General features: G+C 36.6%; 3 protein-coding genes and 1 long non-coding RNA gene across 7 annotated transcripts; 3 read left to right on the top strand and 1 right to left on the bottom strand.

Annotated features, from left to right (window-relative positions):
• The first annotated feature begins 1,541 nt into the window (after positions 1-1,541).
• LOC105387547 lies at positions 1,542-12,986 on the top strand. 4 transcript variants are annotated; one of them, XM_048624856.1, is made up of 11 exons: positions 1,542-1,753; positions 2,375-2,489; positions 2,860-2,961; positions 3,069-3,155; positions 3,987-4,067; positions 8,261-8,356; positions 8,628-9,322; positions 9,538-9,676; positions 10,116-10,415; positions 11,412-11,505; positions 11,803-12,986. In XM_048624856.1, the coding sequence occupies exons 1-11, from the start codon at positions 1,586-1,588 to the stop codon at positions 12,848-12,850; spliced, it is 2,925 nt and encodes a 974-aa protein (XP_048480813.1). In that variant the 5' UTR covers positions 1,542-1,585; the 3' UTR covers positions 12,851-12,986. The 4 variants fall into 4 exon arrangements, with proteins under 4 accessions (XP_048480813.1, XP_048480812.1, XP_048480815.1 ...); XM_048624855.1 differs by having other exon boundaries at positions 8,255-8,356; positions 11,803-12,985; XM_048624858.1 differs by lacking the exon at positions 3,069-3,155 and having other exon boundaries at positions 11,803-12,985.
• On the top strand, positions 5,344-6,418 carry LOC125489321. Its single transcript, XR_007266890.1, has 2 exons — positions 5,344-5,801; positions 6,047-6,418. It is a non-coding gene; the product is annotated as an uncharacterized LOC125489321 (long non-coding RNA).
• A 2,545-nt stretch (positions 12,987-15,531) lies between the features above and the next one.
• On the top strand, positions 15,532-19,513 carry LOC105392519 (uroporphyrinogen decarboxylase). Its single transcript, XM_048624859.1, has 8 exons — positions 15,532-15,598; positions 15,724-15,797; positions 15,924-16,211; positions 16,525-16,683; positions 16,993-17,136; positions 17,238-17,393; positions 17,589-17,756; positions 18,413-19,513. The coding sequence occupies exons 2-8, from the start codon at positions 15,780-15,782 to the stop codon at positions 18,554-18,556; spliced, it is 1,077 nt and encodes a 358-aa protein (XP_048480816.1). The 5' UTR covers positions 15,532-15,598; positions 15,724-15,779; the 3' UTR covers positions 18,557-19,513.
• An 89-nt stretch (positions 19,514-19,602) lies between these two features.
• On the bottom strand, positions 19,603-23,887 carry LOC105392520 (COP9 signalosome complex subunit 3). Its single transcript, XM_011564147.3, has 9 exons — positions 23,711-23,887; positions 23,482-23,633; positions 23,047-23,143; positions 22,495-22,712; positions 22,042-22,239; positions 21,557-21,709; positions 20,906-21,037; positions 20,270-20,452; positions 19,603-19,745 (listed from the first exon to the last, which is right to left on the bottom strand). The coding sequence occupies exons 1-9, from the start codon at positions 23,763-23,765 to the stop codon at positions 19,665-19,667; spliced, it is 1,269 nt and encodes a 422-aa protein (XP_011562449.2). The 5' UTR covers positions 23,766-23,887; the 3' UTR covers positions 19,603-19,664.
• Positions 23,888-25,966: the final 2,079 nt, after the last annotated feature.

Here is a 25,966-nt window from a genome sequence, read left to right as displayed (position 1 = left end):
ATTTAAAATTGTTTGGGGGCAAAAATTTGCTGGCAAATCTACTATTTTGCCTTCAAACCTATTATTTAGCAAATTCAAAACGGATTTAATTGGCGATCGTTTAAATGACACCCTTTTTTGCATCCCCATATGAGGCTTTAATATTTCGCCCCATGGTTGTCAAAAACTTGGGTGTAGATAAAGAGTCACCGGCTGCTAACAAAACGTTCAATAATATCATCCATAATCATTGGAATTCGTGGTTAACTATCTTCACTGACGCTTCTAAATTGAATTTTTAGAAAACGGTGATGTTGGAGTGGCCGTTTGGATCCCCAAATACAATATAATTCTCAATTATAAGTGTCCCCCCGAAACGTCTGTATTCACAGGCGAAGCTATGGCCATTTAAGAGGCTGTCCTCTACATTGAGTCCCACAAGCTTCGAAAATCTTCAATCCTATCGGATTCCTCCAGTTGTATACATGCAATTCTTTTATTTGAATTTAGAGTCATAAATACCACCGTACACTTTAACTTGCTCTACTGTTTCCTATTTCAACATATGATGTTGGCGGAATTTACTGTGCTAGTCACGCACAGTACAAGTGCCATACAAAACAAGAATAGAATAGAACTAAAGTGACTTGCGAAGTCTTGGCGAAGTCAGACAGACGTACGTCAGCGTCACGGGGGGCTGTATAAATCCTTTATCTTAGTCAATTTAAAAAAAAAAAAACCTTAGCATGCTGATTGGCTAGACGAAAACGGCTCCGCTCCCATTGGCTACTTGTAATTCGAGTGGAAATGATAGAACCAAAAACAAATATATTTTTTTTTAATATAAAATATTTTTTCTGTTTTATCAATTTTTCAAGCTAAAAGACCTTTTGATTTTCAACTGTTGAAAATGTCCTAACTTTTCATCCTATTTAAACTTAAAACGGTGTATTTTGATATCAGTTATAAGAACAGAATCGATCCCATAAAATATAATGTATTAAAAAAATACATGATTAAATAATAAGTTAGGTAAGTTATAATATTACAATATAATTGTTAAGTTATTTTTGTAAGTGAAAATAATTTATTCAATCTTGTAAGTTATTTATACGACTGCATCGAGAACATACTTTCTTTAATTTGTTCTGTGTACAAAATCAAATTTTCGCCGTTATTTTTCTATCTGACTGACGCTTGAATTTTCCTGGCTTTCCCGCCATTTTGTTTTGTCTCACTATTTCTATAGCGGAGACTTTACGAAAAAATTACAATTTGCTTACAATATTCACTTATTGATGCAAATTTTAATTCTTTTTATCATTGAAAGGACACTGTTCTTTTGCTACTAATCTATTTGTTTTGCTTGTTGTTTTTTGTGACTGATTACAGAACTTCGTCCAAAGTCAGCGTGTTAAGGTTTTCCCTCCGTTTGTGACCTGCGTCTTCCCTCAGCCATCATCAGCCTTGTGACCAGTCTTACACCTCCAATAATTTCCACTTTTCTGTAAGTTATCACCAAGTAGACAATACCCTTTTCATAAGTTTAAGTAACCTTTGTATGTATTCTTGATTCTTATCTTTGATTGTCTTTCAGCTGTCTGACATGATTCGGATTCGCAAGTGCGTCGTAGATGGCTGCAAATCTGATGTGGGATCTAAAACCTCCCGGTGGCCGCATGACCCTCGAGTTTCAGATGTTTGGTTGGACACTCTCAAACCATATTGTTCCGGGTTGATGGGCCTACCTAGATATCGTCTCAGGGAAAAAGTTGTAAGTTTGCATTCTTATCAGTACCTAATATAACACATGAGGCTTATTATCTACTTATCTTATACAATATATAATGTATATTCATACTTACACAATATGCTGATGACTGTAGTCCCCAAAGGTGTAGTCAGAGGTGACTCGAAAGCGAGCCACCCGCTTTTCGCTGAATATTTGTACTATATAGCCGTCTTTGAATGACTACAATGTACTTAGGGTACACAATCTAGACATATTATACAGGATTCCTCACAGTGTTTTCCTTCACCATAAGATTATACATTGTATTGAAATTCAAAGAACTCATTGGTACTTACCTACCTATACCTATTGGATTTGAACCCACATCTCTGGTGTGAGAAGTGGGCGCTTACCGGATTGAGCTACCATCACTCCTTATCTTTTAAGTATATCAGTAAGATACATTTCATACTGGTTTTGGTGTTAGTGTCACATGTCCCCGGGGTGAAAGGATTAGCCAGGCAGATAATATGTTGTCACTGACTGCCCAGGGTGTTCTAGATGGCATGGATACATTTATTTAACATTCAGTTGGTACATCACCCTTGGATACAATCAATTTTTATGTGTAATACTTATGTCTAACATGATTGAAAATTTCAGGTGTGTTTGAAGCATTTTGAACCCAAAAGTTTCACAAGAGGAAGGAGGCACTACATGGCTGTACCATCTTTATTTACAGCTGAGGAAATTTCATCTGGCAAGCCAAAATATGAAAGTAAGTAGTAGTAACCTACTTACTAATATAGAGTCAATTAGAGTGAAATTGTTTAGTTAAAATAATAAAATGACTCACAGCATCAGTCTGCCAACATTAAAAAAAAACTCAAGTTTTGGTTAATGTAATAGTTGCCCATATGCCACTCACTTTCAAGGAGCTCCTCATTCATCACTTCCTATGATTCTTCCTTCATTATCATACCCTACTTGTAAAAATTTCAGGCTTGAGGGTGTCACATGCTACATTTACCAGTATTTCTTTATAGAGCATACCACCAATGCAGTTGCAGATTTTATAAACTATGTTGAATCTTGTTTCCTATTGAATGATTATTATAATTATCATTGTTTTACATTTTATTTTATAGATTTCCACTCCATGCATGCTAAATGGGATCACGATTATGCAAAGAAAATACCTCTCAATGCACCTCTGGAAACTACCAAAAGACATCTGTCAGGATCAGAACGTATGTACTCGTAACATACTATTTATTACTTACATTATACCTAATTATTATCTAAGACATACCCTATCTTAATTTGAATTTTTGTTAAGTAATTGTTTATATTACAGTGGAAGACATTATAAAAGTGTTAAATACAGTGAACCTTGAGCATTCATATGCACTGCCACCCAATAAAAAAAAGAAGTTTAATACTGGTACTTCACTTTAATTATAATTACCTAGTAGTTGTTATTTTATTGTGTGTATGTATATATTTCTAGTATAATCCATTTGTCCTTACTTGGCACTAAAGGTAAACAATCTTAGTGTGTCTTTTTATTAGAATTTATTTAAAAAATAGGTTTTAAAATGAAACATAACAAACAATGGAATACTTACTAGCAAAAATGATTAATTTCGTATTTAACCATTTATTTTAGCTGTAGAGTACTTGTTTAATAATATTTTGATTAAAAGACACAATCAAAGTATGGTGCAATCCGTGCAATCGAATGTATTATTGTATGATAGTTATTGTAGTAAGCAGTGCATACAGTAGTGTAGTATTATAGTTAGTATGACCATTACCGCCCTAGGCATGCGCGCGGCGAGACGGTAGGAGAAATCGGCTACTTCGTCTGGCACGCTCGTGGCGGCCCCGCCCCGCACGTCCCCCGCAGTGCACAGCGGTAATGGTCACACTATAATAGTAGCAAGTATAATATAAAGTATATGCACTGAAAGAAAACTAAAGTACCTTAGAAACTTTTAGAAACCTGTTTTTTAATCTCGGATACTAAGTTCAGGTGAAATATCGTTCGCTCGGTGACATATCGGCAGGACAATCGGCTGTTGATGAACCGTTCATAATTTGAATCATTGATGAACCGTCAAATCAGTATCCGAGATTTTAAAAAAAATATTAGTTGTAGCAATAGTTTTTAGCAAAAGACTTATGTTAGATAGAACAAACCTATTATTTTGATGACATTTTAGAAAAAACCCATTATTATAATCTTAATTAAAAAAACTATTTCTAATTTTAGATGGTAACGACACTAATGGCTCGTGTGGTTCTAACTCGCAGAGAGAGTTAGATAATTTTAACATATCCGCAGCAACAGACAGTAAGTAGTTCACTACATTTTTTTTTAGGTATTGCCAATTTCATATTTGATAATTAACCTCTAGAATGCCGTGTGCCAGATCTGTCCCAACCCCCCTTGTCTGCCTAGTGACAGATCTGTCCCAAGAGCACTTCATCGCGATTTTTGTGATTTTAGTTATTAATTACCACGAAATAGAGTATGAAATCACCTGTTATTTATTCTATATGAATGAAACAACCATCGACAACATTCATTGAGTCAAAAACTTCACTTGTTTACTTGTAGCGCGAAATTAAAATTATGGTACCTTGAACAGTCCTTGTACTCGCGACTGTTGGTAATAAAATAGTGATTTCGTATCGATAAAACGTCACAAGGAAAGTAAATACTATGTTTTCTTGTTATTTATTCGATTTTGAAGGTATAGTGATAAATCAATATTATAAAAAATTACAAAAAATCGAGTTTTTATCGATCTAAAATGGTACCGGATTATTGCCTGAAGGGTGCGTAACTTTGTAAACTGTTTTCTAGTCTGTTATGTAAAAACATCAATAAATAATTTATTTCATTTATAAAGATAATTTTATTGATAATACATATTTATATCGGTTTTTTCAATAAATAGCCAAAATATTAGGAAATATCAATATTTATCAAGGTGCATCCAAAATTCACACACACACACATACGCAAACAAAATGGCCGCCGCTCGTGTATGCACACGGGTTGCTATACAGCGTGTTTTATTTTTTAGGATTTTTTCTCTACTGAACGTGAAGTTTAGGCTCTTTAGAATGCTATCGGTGTATAGATGAGTCTGAGAGGGTGATTACCTGTCCTATTTATATAAATAAATATATGTATTTATATATGTATGTATTTATAGTATCATATTTGTTGAAAGTAGGTTAACAAATAAGTAAATATGATTCAGTAAGTAACTTACGGTTAAGTTTTTATAATTTAGTATGCTAAAATACGAAACATTATAAAAATAATTATCATTCATGTTTTATTTCATCAAAAGTGAACACCCTTGATTTGGGACAGATCTGTCTCACGGCGCACTGCACGGCTAGTATGGCCATAATAAGACAACATGTGAAGTGACTGATTAAATTGAGTCACTTTTCGATATCAGTCTTAAATGTTAGCATAGGGTGTACATGGGACTCGTTTTATTTATGTGATTTGGCATTAGTCCCAGTGACACTGTAACTTTTCTGCTCTGTGCAAATAAGTTTTTCAAATGTTATTTTTTTCCGAAAATTTCTCATTTGTGGTAGTTGTTTGTATTGTCTATGGTTTTTTGACAATTAAAATGTCACCAAACGTCAAACTTGAAGAAAATTTTGACTCTTTGGTGCTTTCGAGAGTTTCGAGTGTATTATTTTGGTAATATTCCTTTGCTTTGCGCTACCCCATGGATTCATATTGGCTCATTAAACTACTTTATTGAGTTTCTTGGACATTGTCTCATCAAATGATATACGACCAAGCACGCTCAGATTCCTTGGGAGCTCCTGCTATCGGCAGCCGTCAATGCATCGGATCCCTGAGACGAAGAACAAAAACAGCATGCCACCTGACTGATGACCCACCCACTGTCTACCCGGACCCAGGAGCTAGAAGGCCTTGAGAAAAAAGCCCGGGCAGGATCCTGACGGGCGCAGAATATCATCTTCGATGCTTGTCCCACGGCCTGACTGAATAATATTTATATAATCAATGGAAGGAAAAAAACAGTAGGTAAGTGCCAGTACCCGTGACATGTTATTATAATTGGGCATATGCACACAAAACAACTCAAAAAACTTTTTTCACATGGCACTACTTGGTCGGCTAGGCCTAAACCCTTCCTTCATTGGAAGGAAACCCCTACCCCAGCAGTGGGGACGTGATGGGTTATGATGATGATGAAGAGGACAATAGGAGTCATAATATTAGTTCATAAGTATAACTAAAATCTAATGAAACATTTTTGTTTGTTACAGAACATTGAAATTGGCTTGTAGGCAAGACGGAAGATGGTCAAAACCGGTCAGAAATTGATGCCCTAGACACGGTTGGAGAGCTCTTGTTGGCAGAAACCACCTGAATGGTGAATGGTGGTGCTGAATGATGGTCAGATGACATTAGCAACCTTGTGGTGAAACAATGAACTGGAGCGGCACCGAACTGAAAAAGTTGAAAAACTTGGCATACATACTATGAGACCCATTTGATGACTGATATAAGCAAAGTTCAGACTGATTATTGTGATAGTTGATAACTAAGAATACCTAATATGCTTTTATGGTGTGTGAAATAGTATACTTTTTATAATTTATTAATTAAAAGTTTAATAAATGTTTTACTTACCTAAAGAAAATATTATATTTTTATAACCATTTAAAATAGTTGTAAGTACATGCTAGCATACCCACTTTTTTTTTATAGTTAGTGTGTAGTTGATAAATAATAAAGCCTGACTAGGGTTTGTCACTGTAGTGAAAGGATTAGTCGCTGACTACCCGGTGTGCCGGATGTATTCAATGTACAGTTTATATGATTTACACTTCATGAACTCCACATTTAGCATTCAAACTATTCAATTAGCCACTTCATCTCAGTTAGTGTGTTGTTCACGTGTTGTTGATAAATCATAAAGCCTGACTAGGGTTTGTCGCTGTGGTGAAGGATTAGAATGAGTCGCTGACTGCCCGGTGTGCCAGATGTATTCAATGTACAGTTTATATTATTTACATTTCGTGAACTCTATATTTAGCATTCAAACTATTCAATTAGCCACTTCATTACCTACATACTTTGACATGAATAGGCAAACTTAAAGTATAAGTATGGGAGACAACTGAAAATCTGTGGTTTGTTCCTAAGGGCAAACATATGCGCTGAGTTGCTTCCCTTTTGATCTGCTTCAACACACACTTTTCGCCTCTTAATTTAAGTGTACAAATGTTTAAGTGGAACAAATTAATGTCTATCTATCTAACTTATTAGCACATGTCAGCGACAGGATTTGAATCCACATCTCTTCCGTGAGGGGCGGGCGCTTACCCGTCTGAGCTACCACCGCTACATATAAGTAATATGATATATAATTTTAGTCAAATAAAAAGAGGATGTGTGTTTTGACAAATGTTGTTTTTGAAGCATTTTCAACGGGTTATTAGAGTCCCGGATCATCCTCCCTATAAGTATTATAGTAATTTTCCTTTCCTGCATCTCTTCTTGTAGAGCAAGGATGAAATTAACAAAAACTAAACAAATAATAATTTGTGTCACATGTTATCACCACCTTCGAATTTGAGTGATAAAATGCTACCTAAACAAATGTCAAACTGAGACATGTGCGGACAAATTGGTACACCCATGTTAGGAAATAAGACAAATCTTCCAATCTCGCTGTCAAAATTGTAACTCACATCTTGTAGTGATTATTTCGTGTTGGCCATGTTAGCGTTTGTGAGGACAACTGGTATCACACAATTTGTTGCAACTAGCTGTCATTTATATCTTGTCGCAGCCATACTGTGCTACGCGTGCTGGAGCAAGCTCTTGTCACGCACACATGCACATGTACAGAAAATGGAGTCTTTTGAAATAAAGCAAATTATAATCAGTTTTCAAAATATAAATTATGAATCTATTTCCTCTAGAGTTTATATTTTATTGATATCAGTTGATAGCTGTATAATCTCTTCAAGTAATAAATATAAAAAAATCCTGGATTGAAACTAAAATTATATTGAAAAAGACGTATTTTTCTGTGATGGGTGCAGTTTCAAGTAAAAATCTGTAATCAATGACCTACAGAAATCAAATAAAACCATTATAATCAATAAAATTCATTGTAACACGTTCATTAGCTATCTGACAATAAATTACAATCAATACATTATTGAGTACCAAACAATAATACCCAAATATTCATATAAATATGATTCCCGCGCGGGCGCTCTCTACTGTCAAAAAGCGCCGGCAGACGGCAGTTACATGTGTGCGCGGCTGTTCGGCATAGGAAAGGTTAAACTATTGATTCAACTCAACTGCAACTATTCTAGGTTTTGCCCAAGAGCTTTGTTTCGAAAATCCTACATTAAAATTTGGAATTCGACATTCTACTTCTGTCGAATTGAACAATTTATTTCTTCCCAAAAGAGAGATTTAACTCTATTACTTCTGAAAATCACTGTTTTCAGTTTCAGGAACCATTCCTGATGATATTACGACCGCAGAATGTACTGTTCGTATTCCGGAAGTCATATCTCCTAGCTGTTCAAGAAGGTCCAATGTGACATTAGGTAAGCCTACGACGTAGAGTGATTTAAGTTTTTATGCACTTTTTATCCCAGAAGCGAAGCTGGCGGAGAAGTTAGTGTATTATTTATTTATTAGAAAAAAACACTCCCCAATTTAATCAAAAATACTCTTTCAATTTAAGGACCAGGTAGGGTATAGTTTTTTTTTTAGCTATAAATCCGCCTATTATTAGTTCTTAGTTCGAATAATACTATCTAAAGGTATTTATTATTTTAAGTAAAATACTAAAATATTTTATTTTCTACTTTTCAGAAACCAAGACGGCAAGGAAAAGACTTATAAAAAGTGTACAACAATTAACCCCCAGATGCAAGAAAATGTACCAAAAATGCTCGACTATACTGAAATCCCGTCGCCGTATAGTTCAGTCATACCAGGAGCGAATAGAAAAAGCTGAAAAACTAAATCAGAACAAATCTTTTTCTGAGCTTGTAGAGAAACTGACTCCTCAAGCCAAGACATTCCTTAAAATGCAGGTCACGCTCGCCAATAAACACATAAAAAGACGGAGGTTCACAACTGAACAGAAACTCTTGGCTCTATCACTCCAAAAGCAAAGTCCAAAAGGATATAAATTGCTGCACAAGATATTTATCTTGCCTAGCAGGCGCACTCTAAGAAAATTTACTCATCATATTTCTCTTGCACCGGGAATAAATGAAAACATATTTACACAACTAAAGGAGTCAGTTCGGAATTGGGATGACAAAAAAAAGTGCTGTTCCATTGTGTTTGATGAAGTGGCGTTGACACCTCATTTGACATTCTTAGAATCTGAAGATCGCATTGACGGTTTTGTGAATTTTGGTGCCGAAGTGGAAAGGAAACTATGCGATCATGCCCTTGTTTTTATGGTTCGAGGTATATGCACTTCATGGAGACAGCCCATAGCTTATTATTTATGTGAAGGAACAACTCCAACTATTAAGTTGAAAAACATTTTAAAGGTACTTACTTATTTATTTTGAAGTTTAATCTTTAGTATTTTTAATTAAATTTAATTTTAATTTAATTAAATGACATCAAGGTTAAATTAACATTTAAGGTAGTCTCTGTTAAAATTATGTATTGTAACAATCAGGGATATGAAGATACAACTTTAAGTTGTAATATTTAAAAACATTACTGCCATTTATAAATAAATATGTTTCCAATATTGCAGGAAGTAGTAACTGCTGTCTCTCAAACGGGACTTCTTCCAAAAGCGCTAGTATGCGACCAAGGGTCGACGTTTCAATCCTGCATGAACAGTATGCGAGCAGATACTCGCAGATGTCAATTGCTCCGTAATGATCCCCCAAGTAAGTACCTGGAATTCCTAACTGTCCAAAATATGACTATACACAGGTGTCTTACGGCCTCGATGCCACATGAAGGGTGTACAATATCTAGCAAGAATATAGATGTAGGGTACTAACTCGCGATAACCTCTCTTATTCCATAATTGTTAATATTGAGAGTGAGCGACAACTCTGTTTTAAAGTGGGATTTTGAAACTTTGCTGTAGTAGTTAGTGACCCTGATTGCTATCCCGAAGGTCCTAAGTTCGATTACAGACCGGGCCGGTAATTTGTTTTAATGTCAGATACTCTGGTCTTGGGAGTTAATATGTACCCATGTATCTGTTTAGATATATCAGCTGTTCGATACCTATATTACAGTCTCTCCCTAGTTTAGATGAATGGCTGTGTGTGAGATGTTCCTACACTTTAACTATAAAAAATCCTATGTCTTTTTCAGATAACAAAGTGGAGATTGATGGTCATGCGCTGAACATAATTTTCGACCCTCCGCACCTCATTAAAGGGATACGGAATAACTTTTTAAACAAAGATATGATGTTTAAAGGAAATATAGCTAGATGGAGTGACATTGTCGAAGTGTACAAAAATGACTGCCACGTAGGAGAAATTAGAATGCTTCATAAATTAACAGATGAACATGTCATCCCAGATAAAATAAGGAAAATGAAAGTTAAAAACTGTACACAAGTCCTCAGCGAGCGAACCGCTGCAATGCTCTTGTTTACATCCAATTATGGTTTGTATATTTTCGTTTATTAAACTACTAAAGACTTGTTATTTTCATCACGTCGATGAAAATGTTCAAATATCTGCAATAAAAAGTGTTGTTCTCTACTATAGGCTATTTTTCAAATATTATTCTAGTGATAAATGGTTATTATTAGTGTAAGATAATAGGCAGATCATTAAACCTAGTCAGAGAAGGCCTTTGGGCAGCTTGAAAACATCTGGTTGCCCACTTACCCTGTAACTCTCTCAGCACAATCACCAACCCGCACTAGGCCAGCGTGGTGCATTAGGCCTAAACCCTTCCTTCATTGAAATGAGACCCGTGCCGGAGATGACGACCTGATGCGCATTGGTTTCTAACTTTTGACCGCTGTGCCAAGGGTTCTGAGTTCGACCGGCAGGGGTACATATTTGTTTAAAAAATCATTTTATAATTAATGTTAAGTAATTTCTCCAACGCGCCCGCCAAGCGTATGGACCACGAAAATTGGGTTATTTTCGGGGAGGCCCTAATTTCACTGTATGAAGATCAGGTATCATTATATGCACCTCGGTAGTGCTGTGATGGATGCTTTAGAGGGCATAATGTCATCATCATCGTCAGCTAATCCACTGCTGGACATAGACCTCTCCCAAGGAGCGCCAAAACACTCTGTCCCCGGCCTTCCGCATCCAGCCACTACCGGCTACCCGCCTAAGGTCGTCGGTCCAGCTGGTAGGAGGGCGTCCCACGCTGCATTTGCCTGTTCCTGGTCTCCACTCGAGAACTCGTATACCCTAACGGTTATCGGTTTTTCGGCAGATATGACCAGCAGACTTCAGATTGCATATTTGACAGCTATATCGGTAACCTTAGTCCTCTAACGGATAACCTCATTTCTGATACGATCCATCAGAGAAACCCCAAGCATAGCTGTCTCCATAGCACTCTGAGCTACTTTAGGAGCGCTATTAATATGTTACGATTAATAGCATACTAATTAAATTATATTTTTTCCCTCAGGCACGCATGCAGATGGTTCGTTGGTTAGTTCAACCATGAAGAATACTGCGGAAGCAGTCCTATTTTTTGATCGAGTATTTGACAGCGTGAACGGGTAAATACCTATATAAATATTAAAAATGCTATAGTAATAAGGGCCTGTTTCACAATGTCTGGATAATGGCCTGTCTTTTAACCTATCGGTTAAAAGACATGCAACAGTCATATACCGGACCGCCCCCAATAGGTCAGTTTCAGTTTTATACATAAATATTATTCTAATTCTTAGCGTTTTTTTTTGTTTATACATACTTAGTTTAATAATTTAGTTAGTTATTAGTGCTTATTTAATTTTATCTAGTTATAAGTTTTGTGTTAAATTGTATTAACAGTAAAATTTGATAAATTACAGGTCCCGTGGTGGCTCGGCTCCCGGCAAGATGCGAGGACCGGTTAAAGAAATAAATGGAGAGTGCAAACATCTGGACTTTTGGAAGGAGAGTATTAGAGTTTTGCAGGATCTATACTATGTAGATACTAATGTTGGTGATCGAAAAAGGGTACCCAGTGTAAAAAACTGGATAACAACATTAGAAAGTTTTATAAATTTGTGGGTTGAGCTTAAAGATATGGGTGTAAGCTTTTTTTACACTCGTAATTTAAATCAGGACCCGTTAGAGAATTTTTTTGGCCGAATACGCGCACTTAATTATAGGAATGTTAATCCTGACCCTTATTCGTTCATCTGCTCCTTTAAGTCTCTGTTAGTGACTGATGTCCTCGGCCCACATTCTCCGAACTCTAATTGCGAGGAGGATATGGGGGAGGCTATCTTTAATAAGGGATTAATGTTCGAAGTCCATGGTGCTCCAGCTAGTTTGCCTGTTGCAGGCCCTTCCCGTGAGCCGCGAGCATCTCCGTCGCCGTCGCTGCTGCAGCAGGCGCGCGAGGAGACGCAGAACGTCCGCTCTTCTGCCTTCACTGCCGGATTTGTATCACGCCAACTTATTAAAAAGATACCTTGCACTGATTGTCGAAAAACAATGTTGACTACCGAAATTACTGATGTACATGACTGGGTTACACAAAGAGAGCGTAGGCTTTTAAAGGGAAGAAACTTAAAGTATCCAAATACTAAATTTATCATTTTGTTCCGGAAATTAGTAACTTGCATTAATCAATATTTAGAATATCATAGTCACCAAAAGAGTGTAGTAAAATATATTAAAGTAGAATTTCTAAAATCAGCAGATGTAAGCTGGTTGGGATGTAGTCAGCATTGTCGAGAACTACTAGATATGTTTGTCAGTCTGGTGTGCCGAGTTCAAATTCACAATTGGTGCAATTGTATCAATAAAATTATGAAAGGGTCATTTTTAGGCAAAATGTCATCATCATCTATGACCCCTATGCAAGAAATTGCATTTAAAAAATATACTACGTTAAGAGTTAAAAAGTAGGTTGACTTTATAATCATTGTTAAATCGTATTTTTTGTTTCAGATCGCCTAGCAGTATTAGTTAGTTGATATATTTTATAAGATTTTACATTGTTATTATTTTTAATTCACTTATTTAACATGAATTGTATTTTTTTTTTATAATAAGTTAATGATTAATTAGCTGTTATTATGTTAATGAATTTGAAGTTGTAAATTAATTTTAAGTGACTTTGTTAATGTCTTAACTGTATTTTTGTTTACTTACTATTTTGAATAACATATAATATATTTAAGTTTAATATTAATATAATAACGTACAGTTTACTTACTATTTTGAATAACATATAATATATTTAAGTTGTTAATTCATTGTAAAAGGCACTTATTCAGTTTTTAAAGCTTTATTTTTGTACAAGCACAAATCATAAGTATTTATTAAATTTTGGTAAATATTGGCAATCGCCGAAGAATGTATTTTTTATAATTAGGTGATGTATATTTTTGTTTGTGCATTGTAAGTGGTAAATTAATTTTAAGTGCTATTAATTTAGTTATTTTAAAACTGTTTTAGTTTACTTAAGTTGTTAATTCATAAGTGACCGATATTTAGTTAAATTTAAAGCTGTATTTTTGTACTTGCTCTATTAATAAATTTAATTTAGGTAATTTGCACTATGGATCTTTAATATACCTATGTAATCATTGTTTTATTAACTGTTTTAACCTTATTGTACAAAATAATACCACAACGCTTATTTTATTATTGTATAGAATATTGATAAGTTAATTATGTACCCTCTTGTACAAAGAAAAGTTATATATTTTTGTTCCTTTTGTAACACTTATTCATGTAGTGATAGTAACATTTGCTATATTATTTATAATAAATTGTTGTATAAGTTGTACCTACTTTCGTTTCATTTACAGGAGATTTACAGCTTTGTTTTATTACTGGGTATAATAAAAACTGAAACAGAGCCATCTAGCGGCCACCGTAAAAAAAAAAAACAAAGAGTATATAATGCAATCATTTCAATGTGAGGGCTTAAAACTGACATCTGTCATCCAGGGTGGGGTGTACAAGCTCACTAACGACCGGACTGTTCTATGGCAGATACCTATCTGTACTATAGTACATAGGCTGTCTAATCTGTGGTCAGCGTCAGTCAGTCACATAGAGAAAAAATAAATAATTGTGAAAAGAGTGGCATCTCAAGGAGTTTTTTGTCATACTCTATACGTCATACTGAACAGCGTCATCTCTTTTTATTTCTCAGCCTCATTGTACATACATACAGGGTGCCCTTGGGACACCCTGTATATATAGATATAGCTGTTCCCGCGCGCTTCGCTTCGTCCTAAATAGTTTTCCCGTGGGAATTCCGGGATAAAAAGTAGCCTATGTTTTTTCCCAGGGTCTAGAACTCTAGACCGTATGTATACCAAATTTCATTCAAATCCGTTCAGTAGTTATGGCGTGAAAGAGTAACAGACAGACAGACACAGTTACTTTCGCATTTATAATATTAGTAAGGAGTAAGGATTGTTATCACAAGTTATTAACTTCAATCTATAATGATATCCTAATCCTAACTATCCTAACTAATATCATAAATTCGAAAGTAACTGTGTCTGTCTGTTACTCTTTCACGCCAAAACTACTGAACGGATTTAAATGAAATTTGGTATACATACGGTCTAGACCCTAGGAAAGAACATAAGCTACTTTTTATCCCGGAATTCCCACGGGAAAACTTTTAAAGGCGAAGCGAAGCGCGCGGGAACAGCTAGTAAGACATATTTGCCTTAACGTAGTTACACCACACAACAGTTATTACATTTATTAGCTAAATGTAAGTTCAATCTACATATTTATGTACCTACCTACATGCAAAAATAAATAAAAACAAATTATTATATAATTATTTATTACCTCGCATATAACAATGTTTCAGTTCAGTTTTGTTCATGTCACTTGTAAAATAATATGCGAGTGGGTGTGTGTATTCCTTTTTTATTCCTTTCACCATGAAAACCAATTCATGTTTTGCTAGTTTAATGTTTCCCAAGAGAAGAAAATCCTTTCAATTGACCCCTAGCGGCATCATAATGCACTTGTGGTGATAAAGTCATTTCGTCCAAGATAATAGTGCATCATTTATCCTCGCGAGGCAAATCTTTGACGACAATTATCAGTTTGGTACACATAGTATTTTAATCTTCAGCGGATATGAAGATGTCGAACGCTCTTTGCCAGTGCCGCCATTTCAGCTCGGTTCCCGTGGAACCACGTGGAACCTGGATCCATATGGAATCTGTTAGGTCGCAAGAATTTCTTAAAAACACTTTTAGCTCATAAAGATGCTTTTTCTTGACACATCATTTTTATTTGTATATAAAATTTATAAATAACGATATACCGAGAATATAGGCTTTTATTTACAAAAATTAAACATGTTATTTGCGAGACATTGTAAGACAACTGAACTGACACTGACACGCAATTTCTTCATAATAGCCATAGATCATGACAATGTTGACATTCAAATACTACTTATCTATGTGTCTTGTTATTGTTCTATGGTCTTGTTCATAACGCCATCTTACATCTTTTTTGGTAATAAGAGTAATATAAAGAGATGGCACTACCTTCTACTAAAAGTTCAGCCATTAAGGCACTGACCCCCCCCTGGTCAGTCAAGTCAGTGTTTGCCGTTTGCCGACTTTGTCGGATTGTTAATAAAATAGTTTACCTCTGAAATTGTTTTTAATATTATTTCAGTAAACAAGGCTAAATAAAATACCGTGCAATCTCCAACACATGTTATTGGCGGAATTGACAGTGTTAGTCACACACAGTCAGAGAGCCACAAAAACAAAAATTGAATTGAATTAATATTATTTTCAGAATAATCAACTTAGCAAATAGTTGACTACGTACGTACATCATGGAATTGACCAACAAAGTGAGCACTAAGCATTGACTTTATATTACTAGCGTAAATAATAGGCAATAACTATTTCCATTTTCTAATGTAATTTTCAATTCACATTCACATCGCTAAAGAACTAACACTTAAATCTTTTTGCAGAATTTTCCTGCGTTGAAAAACGATAGACTGTTGAGAGCAGCGCTTGGGAAGGAAGTGGATAAAGTTCCCGTTTGGGTGATGCGTCAGGCCGGGCGCTACTTGCCCGAGTTCCAGGCGGTCCGGGCCAAGCACGACTTCTTCACCGTCTGCCGGACGCCGGAGCTGGCGTGTGAGGTCACGCTGCAGCCCTTGAGAAGATACCCACACCTTGATGCCTCTATCATATTCAGTGATATCCTTGTTATACCTCAAGCTCTGGGGATGACCGTTGAAATGCACCCGGGATTGGTATGTACATGTTCCTTATTTATATCATGAAAGCCAATGGTCCTGCTAAGCTTTGTACCCATATTGTAGTTTTATATTAGAGGTCAAAATAAGAGAAACAAAACCTAAGATTATCTCACCTGCTTCAGAAATGATAAGTAACAATTAGATTAGGTTAGATAAAATTAATCTTGAGGAACCAGGCTAATACAAGTGCTCATACAATGCGTTTTATGCCCTGATCAGGATTCAAACCTGCAGCACAGTGAGTCTGGTGCACTTTTGTATGACCTATGCATTTATTTGCATTTCAAAATATATTTTTTGATCATAGGGACCAGTGTTTCCAAATCCATTGAAAGATCCATCAGAAATCGACAATTTACAAGAAGAAAATGCTGTGTCCAGGCTGGACTACGTGGGGAAGGCTATCACATTGACCAGACACAAGATTGAAGGGAAAGTACCACTGATTGGTTTCACTGGAGCACCTGTAAGTATTTCATTTTAATCTTTTTAATTCCTGGAAATTACATAATGCTTCTTTCTGTAGATAACTTTTTGCAAAGGTCAATTCTCTTGATAAAAGTTAACTTTGTTTTCTTTTTTAAATACTGCATAAAATGACTGATAAAATATTGAGACAACTTGAGGTACTTATCTTGATACTTTCTGAAGATGGCTTACCCCATGATTTTGTATGTGAAATAAGATTTCTCATCTCATGTGCATTATTATTTTATAAGAATATCTCTAAAAAGGCTCGATGGTAGGTGATTCTAAATTTAATGTTTTTTTTCAGTTCACATTAATGGGGTATATGATTGAAGGGGGTGGCAGTAAAACAATGGCAAAAACAAAGGAATGGCTTGAAAAGTACTCAAATGAAGTTCACAAACTACTGGCTATGCTAAGTAGAGTTATTGTTGACTACTTAGTTATGCAGGTGAATCTATTATTTATAAAAAAAAACTTGATGCTCAGGAATTGATTTATATTAAGTAGCTATAGCATTGTTACTACTAACATATTTATGTGCTTTTGCAGGTAGAAAGTGGTGCTCAACTATTACAAGTGTTTGAATCTAGTGCAGATCATTTACCAAGAGAGTTGTTCAAAGAGTTTTCAGCTCCATACTTGAAGACAATCAGATCTGAAGTGAAGAGGAAACTGGAGGCAAAGCAATTGGAGCAAGTTCCTATGGTAATCAGAAGAGATTTATTATATTCTGAAGTTTAGATATACTGTACAATATTTTCAAGAATTCCTATTCATATTTTTTTATAGTTCACTTAAGACAAATATAAAAACAAAACTGTAATCTTATCCAATATTTATAAGAAAAGTTCAGTCCTTCATCTGCGATCACATATGTATGTTCATGGTTATTTTTTACAGACAGTGTTTGCCAAGGGTGGTGGACATTCCCTAGACGTGCAGGCAGGACTAGGCTATGAGACACTAGGACTGGACTGGACTGTAGATCCCATTGAAGCCAGGAAAATTGTTGGAGATAACATAACTCTACAGGGAAATCTTGACCCCCAGGATTTATATAAAAAACCTGTAAGTATGCACTTATAATTACCATGCACGTATGTAATGTTACATGATTTAAATAATTGAATGCCAATTACCAACCAATTTACTGTGTATTTTGTAAGCCTTGGACTACATTTGTACACATGCAATAAGTATTCATTCAACATGGTAGTTTAATGTAATGTATATCTAGGTTTTTTAAAGATTATCATGAAATCCATTATTGGTTTTTGCATAAGAAGTTGATCTCATATCAACATGAATTATATGGTTGGATGAGCATATCACTAAGTTATTATAACATGCTTGAACTATTACTAGCATTCATTCATACCATAAAATACATGTAGCACTGTTGTCTCACTGCTAACTCCATTGCATAAGGCCCATGCCACTATTTTCGACAAACGGCCAATAGAACATTACAACCGAGTCTACCGACGACCGATTGGTGTAGTGGTTAGTGACCCTGACTTCTACCCGAAGGTCCTGGGTTCGATGCCTGGCTGGGGCAGATATTGGTACTGGGGTCTTGGGTGTTAATATGAATCTATCTATGCATCTGTATATAAGCTGTCAGATACAATACCGATACCCATATTACATTCTCTTCTTAGTTTGGGGTAGGCCGTGTATGATATGTCCCCACATATTGCTAATATAATCCTATATCCTTACAGGAGGAGATCCGTTCGATGACAATAGACATGGTACGTAAGTTCGGCAAACACAGGTACATCGCGAACCTCGGCCACGGCATCACTCCGCAGACCCCGCTCGAGAGCATGACGGCATTCACCGAGGCGGTACATGAGGCTGTGTGATTGGATGACCACGTACAGGCCGATCACGAATATTGCCGTCTTTAGTCGATAGTAATTTGGCTGTTCGGTGGATTTTGTATGTGCTTTATTAGTTTCTAACGTTACCGACAGGGGCGCTGATCAAGATGTCATAAAAATTGCTATCGACAATATTCGTGATTCGCACTCTGTAGCCGTATCATGAAAATGCACTTGTCGATAGGTAGTTCGATTCACTGGAATTAAGTATATCGTCTCGATCAGTGCCCCTGTTGGTAATGTTAGATAGAATTTAATAACAATATCACAAACAAATCCGGTGAACCGCTTGGTTTTTTTTCGTGATACAGCCTTAGATAAGTTCGTGTAGTGCAGGTTTTTTAGTTTGCTAATAGAAAAAAAATCTTTTTCTATAATCTAATGATCCGCTTTTTTACGCTAGAGGCAAACGTTACTTTGTTTGCCAATAAACTTTTCTGCCTTCGAGAACTATAAAAACCTGCACTAGAGAGTACACCTCGGAGTCACAGAAGGTGTATACTTAACTTAAGGTTTTGTTGACTACATTTTTAAAGAGAGTGTTTTATGCAAAAATGATAAAACCATAGTTTTTTAATATGTTACTCAGGTTATGGTGTTTCTTCCGTTAAACACTCAGAATCACGTATGTACTGAAAACGGCGAATATTTTTTTATCTCCTCACTTCTGTGCAAGTGAGGGTCAAAAAAACTTAAACAATTAACGGTTTAAGTGAAAAGTTAAATTCCATTCTCGTTTGCATTTCAAACAGTACCTCTTTTTATATAGGTAATAGGTTATCTTGAAAATAATTGTGTCTATCGGTACTGGTTTTATACTGTCGAAACTAATAATTAAGTTTTAAATGGAATGGTAATTTCTTATGCACTGATTTGTTGAATAATTGAAGGATAGGTTTATGTATGTAATTATTAATTACATTGTTTTTGTTGCCTTAAGTACTTTGTTTTATTTTAATAAGATACTTAAAATCCACCCTACCCTGTTGTTGCTTTTAAGTGCTGGGGTTCAATATAAAAGACTGACATTTATTTTACAGTTATTATATGAAAACTAAAAGATTAAGGTTACATACATTTAAGGTAATTTTTACATTGAGTATGTGGTTTTTGCATTTTGACTCGTCGCAGGGAGATCCTCTTCGTGAGTGCCGACTGACTTCTTGACATACTGAGAAAATTACAAACAATATTAGTAAGTTGAAGTCACTAAAAACATGTAAAATGTCTTAAATTTTGAGGTTTTAACATAAACATTAACATAAAAGATTTGTAGGTATTACTAGGATTTGTCGGTTTGAGTTTCAGTTGCAGGATACCAAGGGTGTAAAGGACGTATTCATATACCTGTGACCTTTAAAACATAAAAAATAGGAAAGAATTAAAAACAACATGTTAACCCCTCACCTGCGGGTTGACCTGTATCTCTGCTCATCCATCTCCTGTACCTATGTGGCGCTGCTGCTCGAGCATGCCCAGCGTCATACAGACGCATTGAGAACCTCCTCCTTTCTTCAAAGTCGGTTAAAAATAGCATTGAATGGTTAAAAATGCAATATCTAAACCCCTCACCTGCGGGTTGGCCTGTATCTGCTACTCGAGCACGCCCAGCGTCATACAGACGAATCGAGAACCTCCTTTTTCGAAGTCGGTTAAAAATAGGATAGAATCAAAAACATAATCTTAACCCCTCACCTGCGGGTTGACCTGTATCTGCTCATCCATCTCCTGTATGTGGTGGTGTAGCTTGGTGCAGGCCGCCATCTGTTGTTCCAGCACGCCCAGCGTCTGAGGCGACGCGTACTTCTCCGGGCAGTCGAGGAACACCACCATGCCGTCCTTCTGGTTGATCATGGCGTATATCTCGCCTTCCTCTATCTGTGAATTGGAAGGGGTTTTTTGGTTGAGAATCAGGGAGGCTAAAGTGTTTTAGGTCTACAGCGATTTCTTAGATTTACTAATCAGCTTGCAACACTGAGCATTTCGGGGAAAAAATAAAATATTAGCTAACACTTTATTGAACATCATAAGTCGCTTTTAGTGATAAGACCGCCATTTTTGTACCCCTGTGTTTGTATATAAGCTTTGTAAATTCGGTTTATGTTTGTGTAACGATAAAGAATATTCTATCGATCTAACATCTTAAATAATCCAGCATCGAAAAAAATTTACACCTCACGCTGAGTTGAAACTTCAAGCTAGTATCGACCTTAAATATATTGCTGCCTAGCTTTGACAGTATACATAATAGAAAGAGACAGAGATAGATTTAATGTCGGCATCAGCTTAAAGTTGGTTTCTGCAACTCGGTGCTATTCAAACAAAGCTCACCATATTGAGTATATAGGTCTCTGCCTGCTTGGGCCCGGGCAGCTGCACCCGCGCCGCCACGTCCGCTAGCGACAGAGTGAGGAACGTCCGCGTCAGCCGCTGAATGTTCTTCTTGTACATCGAACTCAGGACCTGCGTGTGGGAAGCCAGCGTTCTTATACCTTTGTTACAACTACCGAGTAGAGTGGCGAGACCGTATCCTCGACCAATGAAAGTGCTCGGCCGAGGATACAGTCTCGGCCAGTCTACTTGGTAGGTGTGATCAGGGTTTAAGCTTGTCGGTGACAAACACTAGAGCTGGACTAGTATTTGTCACCTAAATGAAAGGATCACATTATTTTTCAGTTGCTGACTGCACAGGGTGTTCAGAATTCATGTTAGGTACAGATGAAACAAAACTCGTCGAGGCTTTAGCCAGAAGTCAGCAAGCTTTGGAAATGGGGACTGGGGTTTCTGTTTGTGTAGGTAGATTTTGGCCTTGGCTTGATGTGGCTTCAATGCCTTCACTGGGCATGTTTTTCCAGCAATGCAGCTGCTATAAACTGTGTGTTCACACCATAGACTTCCATCACATACTAACTTATAAAGCAACTTTTGGCGTTTTTAAAAGTAACGAGCACTGGTACTGGTACTATAACATCTACAACTCACCTGGTTAACCAAGCCCATATTCCGGTCCCTCACAAATGTGTCCCTGTGTTTGATGGCCGCGTGCCCGGATGTGGCCAGCTCGTGGTACGCCACTGAGAGCGGCTTCAGGAACCTGCACACCACTTGCGACGTGTACTTGGGCATTGGCAGAATCTGAAATAGAGTGGAATATAATAATTTAATATACGGAATATAACTTGGTATGAAGTTAAGTACATGTTTTATTACAGTTGCCAGACAACGGTAATTTATGCCCACCCATGTATTCACTAGAAACATACACAAGCGCACAGCTTTTTGATTCTATAACAAGAGCTTTAAATTACTAACTTCATCAACCTATAGCAGTTCACTGCTGGACGTAGGCCTTTCCCAAAGTACGCCAAAGCGTTTGTGGGGTGACAACCTACACTATGTTTGCCAAGTCGTGGTCATAACCCCCAAACACGTAAGGTAATTTAGTAACAAATAAAAGCAACCCATACCTTTCCATGTAAAATAAGTGACACTAGGATGTATTTCTTGTAAGCTTCTAGCATGATGTGTGAGACCACCATGGCGGGAACTGTGACTACAACTTCAAGGAAATAGAGTGCTCTATCATAGTTCTTCATAGCCGTGTATATCATGCCTCCATAGTAGTAGTACAGTAGGAAATGCTTTGAGTCATTGTTTCCTCCTAGCTGAAACCAAGAAAGAATATATTGAGTATAAATTATGAACGAAAAAACTATATTATGCACAATATAAGTACTAAAGAAAAATGGGGTTGGCAAGTACTCAAGTGTAAACATAAAGGCAATGTTTTAGGAGCTGATGATAATAAAGTGACTTTTTCACAAAATCTTTATACATAAAGTTAATTCCACCGGAAATCCTTATAAGTTGTAGCCAAGATTAGAAAAAGCTATTTACTAATAAAAAAAAAACAAAGCTACCTCAGACCCTATGCCAGTAACATCTGTATCTAAGAACTCAATGGCTGGTTTAATACATTTGGACAGGAGGCACATCTGGCAGAGGTCTGCGTGGATGGATGTGAGCTGCGAGTCAAACAGCTGGATCTTTCTGATTGCCTTCTTCAGTATCTCAATTCCTCGGAGTGGCTGCTTCACTTCAACCAGGTGATCGGTCAGGAGATGGCATAGATCAGCATCTGGAATTCAAAATCAGATTTATTAGAAAAGCACAGACCATATCCTAAAGACAGCTTTTTAGCAGAGATATACATTCACCAGTTTAGCATACGAGCCAGCCTCTGCTACTCTGTGTATTGAAAATGTTGAGGCAGCTTTGAATAAGTAAATAAAAACAATACTGGCCCTCTCTGCCTAATGCTCCCTAATACCCTGTAGTGTTTTAGTTTAATTACTGAAGTTGCTGAATTTGTGAACTCTCAGGTTGGAATGGCTAGTGTATCCAGGTGAGTATAAGTTGTGTAAATTTTGAAACAAATTTAAAAATAAATGTTCTAAACTGACATTACTTACATAAATCTGGAGCAAATCTAACTTGTTCACCATTACAGTTGTTGATGAAGTCGCTGATTTGTTGAAACATGGTTGATTTGTCAACATCACTGGCACCCTGAGGAGAATCATGGTAGTTTCTTCAGTAAAATAAAAGGCTGTCTTAAACTGGATAGTACCAGAATTGAAATGTTGTTGGATGTTTATGTTTGTCCTTCACTACATAGTATATAACAAAGTCACTTTCTCTGTCCCTTTGTATGTATAAATCTTGGAAACTACGCAACAGATTTTGATGCGTTTTTTTTAATAGATACAGTGATGCAAGTGGAATGTTTATGTATAATAACATCACGATTTTTCTGTAGTGTATTTAGCATCAGCATTGCCCCGGCTTCGCACGGGTGCTCATGCTGGGTCGCTAGTATCTCCTAAATGTTGTAAAGAGCTACGAACCTGAGAAGAGAATTTAGCGACCAACACAGCCAGCACTCCGAGCGAGTGCTGCTGCATGTCGAGCGTCTCCAGCACGTTGTTCAGGTGCGCCGTGTTCCTCTGCAGCACCTCGTCAGACTTGCCAATAATCTCACAAAGCTCCCGGAAATTACCTGACAAACAAAAACTTTGCAACAACTGTTGGCGCAAATATGTCAAAGCTTATAAATATTGTGTTTTCTAAAGTTACCTGAAGCCGACATTGTTCTAACATTGTTGACGAACTGCTCCAACGGAGAAGCCATGGCCAGTTTTAAGGTAAAGCGCGTTGGTGGTTAAATTGTATTTATTTTCTTTGTAAATATCGGCAAAAAGCAAAAGCCGAAGAAATCACAGACCTTGGATGAAATATTTTCAAGTTTTGACTTTGACATTGACACACACTGACAGTAGTATATTTTTTTTTACACACAGATTAAATATTTTGAAACCGCGTGATATCTAGTTAATATTCTGAGCTCAAAACAAAAAGACACCATTGTTTCTTAGAATAAAACATTATAAATAATAACAGTATTTCGTGTTTTATAACAAAGAAAGAGGGCTAATAGGGCTCATAGGTACTTGTAATGCATTTTTATGGCAGTTTTTTTCTCGGCTGAGCTCGATGTTTTAATCCTAGGTACCTACATTTCTATATTGTCAAAAGATGGCGTTATTGTAGCATTTTTTTAATCAACCAGCCAAACATAACCATGCTCTGTTGTAACATAATATTCTGCGTGTGGGTATTAAAATGTAAAACCTGCTTTAGTTAAACTATAATAGGTATTTTATAAGGAGTGGCGCCTGCATTTATGGAGCCGTGGCAGTCGGTGCCAACCACCACAGAGAGTAGGGTATTTTTGGTACCTACCTACAAGCCTAACATACATAACTCCACCATTTGATATCTGAGTGCCTTTGCGACTGGACTTGATATTTTGGAATGTGGCTGACCTTCGAATGCGCATGGCCCACCTGGCCGTTTGGTCTGATGCAGAAGAATATGGCGTTTGAAACTAGTTATACTTACAGACTTATAGTTACTCACCTAAATAATGTGAATTAACTGAATAAAAGCGTTACGTTTGGTTTGTACTTTTCCGAGTAGGTCGTAATCTTGGGAATGAGTAGTGGGAATACCATTCTCTAGTGGACACTACAAACAAACAAACGTAGCGTGGGACGCTATCGAGCTCGCCTTTAGACAAGTGTCCAATGATGAGACATTTACCTGTTCGGTAGGTATAACGCTTTTGACTTAGAGTTAGACCCAATGAAAAACGAACTGTTTCTATGGATAGTGTCTAAGCTAATTAAGATTATACCTACCTATCAATATCTGAAATTTAGCATTCGTCTAAGACTAAAAATTTTCACACCGAATTAAATTGTTATTTTAATGTAGTAGGTGGGGCAGTTGTTCAACCTATAAATACTTATTACCTACATATTTAATTTTATAACAACCCGATCTCATTACAAAAGGATAACCAATTAACCAGTCAGATTATTGTCAGGCCCAGGGTACGCCAATGGCCAGGGTAAGGTATATCTGATACGTCACCCGAGGAGGCTCCTTTAAGTCCTTTATGTACCCCATAGTAGTTTACATTCACAAGCCTTCGGGAAGTTCATTGTTAAAACCATTATCGATATGATACATAGTACGGTCATAATAAAATTAGTAAGATAGAGTGCGGTCTGTATTATATACGGCACGGCAGATTCGTAATTTGAATTTTCATCCTGGCTGGTGACAGACCGGCCAAACCACCTAATTTGAAAAAAGAACGACTGGACAGTCGAACCTCAAACAGCCACTGAAATTAACGATCTTGCATAACGTGTTTACACCTCCCCCCTTCGTCCCTCTAGAGGTCGTCTTCCCCTCTCTCGGCACTCTTAGCGAAAGGCACTTTCACTCAAAGAATTTGGCGGTTAACCGTGTGACGTCACTCTTTGTGCAACGTGACGCAATGCGCACCAGATATTTTTCATAACATTAGGTAATCTTGCACCGGTGCTGCTGGGCTGGGGTTTTACCTGAAGAGTTCAGGAAGACAGTTGCATAATGTGTTGGAACTTGCAGTGGTTATTGGGTTGTTAGATACTTATGAAGTAAAAGTGGGTAAAATCTCTATTAAAAAAACCTCTACTATCCGGCTTGAGTAATTTTAATTTAGATATTTATGAGTGGGTGTTGAAAAAGCTAAAGATATATAAACTCAGGATCTGAACCACTTTTCTTCTGTGACTTAAAAAAATCACAAAAATTTTGCAACGCCCTGTATCAGCCTAATTTGCAATACTGTATACCTACTAAAGTAATTAATGAGATCATTAATTTTGTACTATAATTTAATGCAGGTCAACCCAGCGAGACACGAATTAATTGCCTAATTTATAGAGATTTCGTTCCTGGAACCAGTTTCATTATTAGGTAAATTGCATTAAAACGAGT

The sequence above is a fragment of the Plutella xylostella genome, chromosome 13 (assembly GCF_932276165.1).
Source record: "Plutella xylostella chromosome 13, ilPluXylo3.1, whole genome shotgun sequence".
Classification (NCBI taxonomy): Eukaryota; Metazoa; Arthropoda; class Insecta; order Lepidoptera; family Plutellidae; genus Plutella; species Plutella xylostella.
This window is presented reverse-complemented; position numbering and strand designations above follow the sequence as displayed.